The sequence below is a fragment of the Gordionus sp. m RMFG-2023 genome, chromosome 1 (genome assembly GCF_954871325.1).
Source record: "Gordionus sp. m RMFG-2023 chromosome 1, tfGorSpeb1-WG-v2, whole genome shotgun sequence".
NCBI classification, from domain to species: Eukaryota; Metazoa; Nematomorpha; class Gordioida; order Chordodea; family Parachordodidae; genus Gordionus; species Gordionus sp. m RMFG-2023.
In genome coordinates, this window is record NC_088775.1 from 48,067,327 (window position 1) to 48,074,975 (window position 7,649).

The 7,649-nt window shown below is 29.9% G+C and overlaps 2 protein-coding genes across 2 annotated transcripts; both read left to right on the forward strand.

Annotated features, from left to right (window-relative positions):
* Nucleotides 1-1,037: 1,037 nt before the first annotated feature.
* LOC135926616 (DNA-binding protein HEXBP-like) lies at nt 1,038-1,619 on the forward strand. Its single transcript, XM_065462544.1, has one exon. The coding sequence runs from the start codon at nt 1,038-1,040 to the stop codon at nt 1,617-1,619; it is 582 nt and encodes a 193-aa protein (XP_065318616.1).
* A 3,438-nt stretch (nt 1,620-5,057) lies between these two features.
* Nucleotides 5,058-5,447, forward strand: LOC135926626 (uncharacterized protein DDB_G0280315-like). The gene has a single exon (XM_065462556.1). The coding sequence runs from the start codon at nt 5,058-5,060 to the stop codon at nt 5,445-5,447; it is 390 nt and encodes a 129-aa protein (XP_065318628.1).
* Nucleotides 5,448-7,649: the final 2,202 nt, after the last annotated feature.

Below are 7,649 nucleotides of genomic sequence, written 5' to 3' on the forward strand. Positions count from 1 at the left end.
ATTATTTTTTTTTACAAATAATTTTTATTCTAAAATTATAATCGGTTTTTAACGTCTTATATTTTTATTTATAAACTATACGAAATATTCTAATAAAGGAAGTATAAAACCGCCTATATATATATAATAAAGCAATTCATTAATATAATTAAATAATAATGGTTACCGTGACCAGAGCGAACTGATTGCTAGAACCTGGTCGTTAGGGACACTAAAAAAAAAGAGGGGGGGGGGGCTGTAAAAAAAATCTGTGTGGATTAGTGAAATATAAAAAAAAAAAAAGCTCAGTGGTATATAAAATATTTGTGGCTTAGTGATCTTTGTGGCTTAGTGATCTTTGTGGCTTAGTGGTCTTTGTGGCTTAATTATCTTTGTGGCTTAGTGGTCTTTGTGGCTTAGTGATCTTTGTGGCTTAGTGGTCTTTGTGGATTAGTGGTATAAAAAAAAGGGGGCTCAGTGGTATATAAAAGAATCGGATTAGTGGTATAAAAAAAGGGGGCTCAGTGATATATAAAAGAATCTTTGTGGCATAGTGATACTAAAAAGGTAGAGTACACGGAAGTGGTGTCCAAATTTTTGCCTATATAAATCTATTAGAAGAAAATCCGAAAAAGTTTATTAGAAGGCAAGTTACACAGAAGTGCTGCTGATTTTTTTCAAAAAACGTCAATGCCGATTTTTTTCAAAAGACGTGGATACACGGAAGAGTTTAAAAATTCGCGGAATTTTTTTTTGAAATTGATAAATGTATATGTGTATTATTGGAGTTTTTACCTTATTGATTTTATCTTATTGTCTGACGTTACAAGTAGTTAAGATATTTTTGTTGAAATTAATTATTAATTTTTTGTGAATATTTTATAAAATATTGTATTGCTAGATTGAGTTACTTGGGAAATAGTTTAGGAAAAATTTAAATACGTAAATATTTAATGAAGAGTTTTAAAATTACGAAGTATGTGGAGTTGCAATATAATGTACTGGGAGAGGTGGTAGTGTTGATGATATGGTTGTGTAGTTTATATTTTGGAAGGAGAATGCGAAGAGAGATAAGTATTAGGATTCGTGGGCAATCGTTGTTGGTAGAAGGGCATAATGGAGAGGATGATAGATTGGGGTGGTTACCGGTTCAAGAAATAATGAAGTGGGTCAATAATGAAGAAATTGACCGGTTAAAGAACGAGAGGATAGATGACAGACATTTGGACGTTTACCGTGGACGTCAGGACATGCCGAGGCCGTTCAGCAGTGGGGGACAGAGAGGTCGGAATGGTAGATGTTACAAATGTGAGGAGATGGGTCATATTGCGGTGAATTGTAGAGATGTCAAATGTTTTGCGTGTGGGGAGATGGGACATATTTCGACATTTTGTCCGGGCAGAGCAGAGAGAATACGTTGCGCGGGTTGTGGAAGATTTGGACATGTGTTAAAAGATTGCCGAGTGGGAAAGGTAGAAACAAGGGCAGGTTTTCCACAGAGAGGAGAGACTTCGGGGGCCGTGAATATGAGGAGTATGACGGAGATAGCTGGAAAAGGAGGAAAGGATATTGAAGAGGAGATGACCTGTTTCAAGTGCCGAGAAAGGGGACATTGGGCCAGAAATTGTGATAGAGATTGACTATATGATGGGAAAGAGAGTAAAATGATGACCGTGGCGTTAAGAGGAGGCAAGAAAGAGTTGAGAGTTAAAATGTTGCAGCAGGAGGTTCAAAGGGAGTTATCGTATCTGCCGAGTCCGAGGGTATGGTTCAATATCAACGGGAAGATGGTATCTATGTTATTTGATACCATAGCAGCTATTTCGGTGATAGGATATGAGGATTTTAGAAGACTTTGGCCGGGTAGTAAAATAATTAGAGACGTTATGCAAGTGAGGCAGTTTGATGGATCGGAGATGGAGATGATGGGAAGAGTGCATATTGGGGATGTAGGGAGATAAGGGTGTAAAATGTTGGACTTATGGATAATTAACCAAGACGTTGAGCCGGTGATGGGATGGGATTGGATTACAAGTGTGGGCCGGAGTATGGATTTTGGGGAGTATTTGCGCGATGGGGAGTATTTGTGGCGATCGAAGAAGATATTTGGGAAGACTTGATAAATATGGTCCGAGAGGAGGAGGAGGAGAGAATGTACGGAGGAAATTTGGAATGGATGGAGGGCCGAGATAATATTGAAGTAGACGAGGGAAGATCCGTGTTTTGGGGGGAAAGCGAAGGAAATAGGAGGGAATATATGTTGAGGAGAGGTCCGATTATGTAGATGGAGAAATAGCAAATATCCAAGACAGTAGATATGGAGTATTGAGGCCGCTGGTTAGTGAGAGGAGTGAGAATTTTGTAGAACAGGGAGTTGTGGAAAATTCGTGGGAGTAAAAGATGTCCAAAAGGAGGTGGAGAAGTTAGTGGAGAGGTATGGAGAAATCTTTGGGGAAGAGTTGGGTTGCCTAAAGGATTATGAAGTGGAGATTCGGATGAAGGATGGATGCGTACCAAAATTTTGTGCTGTTCGTAGAGTACCTTTTGAATGGAGGCAGGAGGTAGGGAAGGAGTTGGATCGTTGGGTAAAGGAGGGTAACGTGAGTCCGGTTGAATACAGCGAATGGGCGACGCCTTTGGTACACGTAAAGAAGGCCAATGTGAGTGTGAGGTTATATGCGGATTTCCGGGTAACGTTGAATCCATGTGTGGTGGAGGTGAAGTATCCGTTACCCAGGATAGAGGAGATATTGGCCAGTTTAAAAGGAAGCAGATATTTTTCGAAAGTGGATTTTTCGAACGCGTATTTGCAATTACGGGTAAAAAATGAGAGGCAGGGGTTGTTGACTATAACAACGCCAAAGGGGCTTATTTGCTGTTAGAAGGTTGCCGTTTGGGTTGAGCGTATCGGCACCTATGTTTCAACGGACGAGGGCGATAGTTTTTCAGAAATTGGGGAGTGTTTTATTATACCATGATGTAAAAATAACAGGGGTTACTCTAGAGCAGAACCATCAAAGGTTAGAGGTGGATGAGTATTTGCAGCGTATTATTAGAGTGGTGGAGTCTTTTCAGCTTGTGTGCAAAAGTAGGAGTCCGAAATTTTTTTTTAGTAATGAAATAAATTAAAAGGATTTTAGGTTGTAGTTACTCTTAGAAGAAGAAGATGGAGGAATAATAATTATGGACATATGTTCGAATAATCGATGGTCAAAGGTGTCCACTTACAACAATAATAGAAGAATTCCTAGGGGTGATCAAAGGGATTGGGGTCTCAAGGATTGGTTATAGGGGGGAGGTGTCATAATTGGGAGAGTGATTTGTAAAATTTGATTTTTGGTAAAGTTAGTATGTATTGCGTTTGATGAGTCATTTATATTTTTATAATTTTATGTTTTAGTTAAATTGGTGAGTCATTGTTATTTTTATAATTTTACGTTTTAGTTTAATCGCGTTAACATTTTATTTTTAGATTTATAAAAGTGAATTATTGTAAAGTCATTATTATGATGGGATTTAATTATTTATTTGTGATGATTATTGCTTCCCTATAAAAGGGAAGCGAAAATTGTAAATAATCAATTCATTTTTTTTGAATTCATTTTTTTTTAAATTAATTTTTTTATAACTATTTTTATTTTTGTTTTCAATTATTATTATTTTTTTTACAAATAATTTTTATTTTAAAATTATAATCGGTTTTTAACGTCTTATATTTTTATTTATAAACTATATGAAATATTCTAATAAAGGAAGTATAAAACCGCCTATATATATATAATAAAGCAATACATTAATATAGTTAAATAATAAGAATGACTCCACAATTTTACATAAAAAGAATGACTCCAATAACACATGTATCTTATTAAAAATACACACTTGGATTTTTTGCTAAATAAGATTATTTTTAAAACACTAAAAAATATAGGATATAATACGAATAATATATAATTATTAAATTATGTCATTTATATAAATATAATTGAAAACCAAAAGAGTAATCATTATCAGCATCTATATGACAGGATATTCACTAAATGCAAACCCCTCCTAAAACCTATTTATACATTTTAGAAAACCAAATTAATTGAACAGTTTATATTTATATTAATACATTTCAGTTCTCCCCACTACAAATTGAATTCATCATGTGTTTAGTAGTTTTAATTGTTTTTTTTATTCTCCTTTAAACTACTTGTTTTGTTTTGATAATAACAAAACAATTTAAATTGTATTTCTTTTTTCGGACTACACTAATACTAATTGTGAATGACATTATATTAGTTACAAATTTCATTATAAAAAGATTAAATTTGATTATTATATCTTTAGTGAAAAATAAATTTTATTCTTTATTAAAATTAATTTGATGTTTATCTTCCTCTGAATATTATTTCCAATCTTCTGAAAACAACATGGTGGCAGTCCGCTATATACTCAATGAAATCATAAATTAATAAATAAATATGAAACAGGTTCCCTATAAATGTTAATATAAATATTGAATTTCCGATATACTCAGGCAATACGATTTTTTTTAAGTAGATTCGAAGACATATTCAAGGATACTCAGATATCAGACATCGAAAAATCTGGATTCTTCACAAAGACTACAACACGAATATATCAAACTCAAATCGTTATGTTCATCTACCGACTTCATCAATCCATCGATATTGATTGAAAAATTTAGGTTATTACACCCGAGGAAATCTACAAGTTAGAACTTATTATTATTTAATGCAGCTTTACAAAGTAAAAATGAAAGTTACATCAATTGGGTAAGTAGATTATGCATTTTATATGCATTTTAAAAATATGTGTTTGCTAGATGATAGTAGAGTTATTAAAAAATTAAAATTTCGTCAATCAGCAAAAATATTGGGCAGAAAATTACGTTAAAAGAAAATATTAGCAGTTTCTTACTTTAAGAATTTGAGTTAGAATTAAAAGAAAATATAATTGCTAAAGTTGAAATTATTTCTTTAAACGAAAAAACAAAGATATAACAACCGTGAAACATTTAGAAAGGCAAAGAGGTAGGAAAACAGAAGAAAACAAGCAAGTGGTGAGATATGGAGACCACCACGAGACAAAATTTACAATCTAATTACGATAACAGACAACGATGGACAACAAGAGGCCATGACTTTCAAAGTAATAATTATCAAGGAAATAATTACAACCCTAGATATCAGAACTATAATGCTAGTTATTACAACAACGTCAGGGCAAACTACCCAGGATCGTACAATAATTTTTCAAGATTTGATAATAGAACTAGTAATAATAACAATAACTATAATAACCATAGATTTAACAATGATTATAATTACAGATATAACAAACATGATAACGATTCAAGATTTATTCAAAGACATAACAATAATCATATTATTGGAAATCAAGGAAGAAATCAAGTATGCAATTGTAGATATCGTAACAATGATAATAATCAATCATGATCAGGGTTGCCAGGTCGAAATTTTCAAATTGCGGGAGAAATTTGTTATTATGTGGGAGAAATATGAAAATTGCGGTAGAAGTATAAAAAGTGCTAAAATAAAATTTTTTGCGGGCCTTGAATTGACCTAATTATCTGCCTATTATTTTCTATAATTAGTTTATATAAATACAAAGTCGGCAACTATTTTTCAAAATAAAATAACATCTTGATTTATTAAAAAAACCAACGATCTTTAATATATAAGAATGGAAAGAAGATAAAATTTTATTTAAAAAAAACGATTTTAGTTTTACAATTAAAAATATATTTTATGTGAATGTCCCGAAAAACGGCTGCTTGGATCTCTTTTCCTACTAGGAACTCCATTAATAAAATTTTTATCGTAGAGATTTATACTTATTATTCCTATAAATATCAGATTTACTCATATTTTAATTTTTTTTAGATTTCTAATGATTAATGGGAATATGTTAATCTCTTTTCCTACTAGGAACTCCATTAATAAAATTTTTATCGTTGAGATAAATACTTATTATTCCTATAAATATCAGATTTACTCATATTTTAATTTTTTTTTAGATTTCTAATGATTAATGGGAATATGTTAATCTCTTTTCCTACTAGGAACTCCATTAATAAAATTTTTATCGTAGAGATTTATACTTATTATTCCTATAAATATCAGATTTACTCATATTTTAATTTTTTTTTAGATTTCTAATGATTAATGGGAATATGTTAATCTCTTTTCCTACTAGGAACTCCATTAATAAAATTTTTATCGTTGAGATAAATACTTATTATTCCTATAAATATCAGATTTACTCATATTTTAATTTTTTTTTAGATTTCTAATGATTAATGGGAATATGTTAATCTCTTTTCCTACTAGGAACTCCATTAATAAAATTTTTATCGTAGAGATTTATACTTATTATTCCTATAAATATCAGATTTACTCATATTTTAATTTTTTTTTAGATTTCTAATGATTAATGGGAATATGTTGATCTCTTTTCCTACTAGGAACTCCATTAATAAAAATTTTAATCGTAGATTTATACTTATTATTCCTATAAATATAAGATTTACTCATAATTAAATTTTTTTTCAAGATTTCTAATGATTAATGGGAATATGTTGATCTCTTTTCCAACTAGGAACTCCATTAATAAAATTTTAATCGTAGATTTATATTTATTATTCCTATAAATATCAGATTTACTCATATTTTAATTTTTTTCTAGATTTCGAATGATTAATGGGAATATGTTAATATCTTTTCCTACTAGGAACTCCATTAAAAAAATTTTTATCGTTGAGATTTATACTTATTATTTCTATAAATATCAGATTTGCTCATATTTTAATTTTATTTTAAGATTTCTAATGAATGGAATATGTTAATCTCTTTTCCTACTAGGAACTACATTAATAAAATTTTTATCGTTGAGATAAATACTTATTATTCCTATAAATATCAGATTTACTCATATTTTAATTTTTTTTTAGATTTCTAATGATTAATGGGAATATGTTAATCTCTTTTCCTACTAGGAACTCCATTAATAAAATTTTTATCGTAGAGATTTATACTTATTATTCCTATAAATATCAGATTTACTCATATTTTAATTTTTTTTTAGATTTCTAATGATTAATGGGAATATGTTGATCTCTTTTCCTACTAGGAACTCCATTAATAAAATTTTAATCGTAGATTTATATTTATTATTCCTATAAATATCAGATTTACTCATATTTTAATTTTTTTCTAGATTTCGAATGATTAATGGGAATATGTTGATCTCTTTTCCTACTAGGAACTTCATTAATAAAATTTTTATCGTTGAGATTTTTACTTATTATTTCTATAAATATCAGATTTACTCATATTTTAATTTTTTTTAGATTTCTAATGATTAATGGGAATATGTTAATCTCTTTTCCTACTAGGAACTCCATTAATAAAATTTTTATCGTAGAGATTTATACTTATTATTCCTATAAATATCAGATTTACTCATATTTAATTTTTTTTTAGATTTCTAATGATTAATGGGAATATGTTAATCTCTTTTCCTACTAGGAACTCCATTAATAAAATTTTTATCGTAGAGATTTATACTTAATATTCCTGTAAATATCAGATTTACTCATATTTTAATTTTTTTTTAGATTTCTAATGTTTAATGGGAAT

What these genes read in the sequence shown, in the direction of transcription:
- LOC135926616 (XM_065462544.1), top strand. Translation starts at nt 1,038, where the DNA reads ATGCGAAGAGAGATAAGTATTAGGATTCGTGGGCAATCGTTGTTGGTA.
- LOC135926626 (XM_065462556.1), top strand. Translation starts at nt 5,058, where the DNA reads ATGGAGACCACCACGAGACAAAATTTACAATCTAATTACGATAACAGA.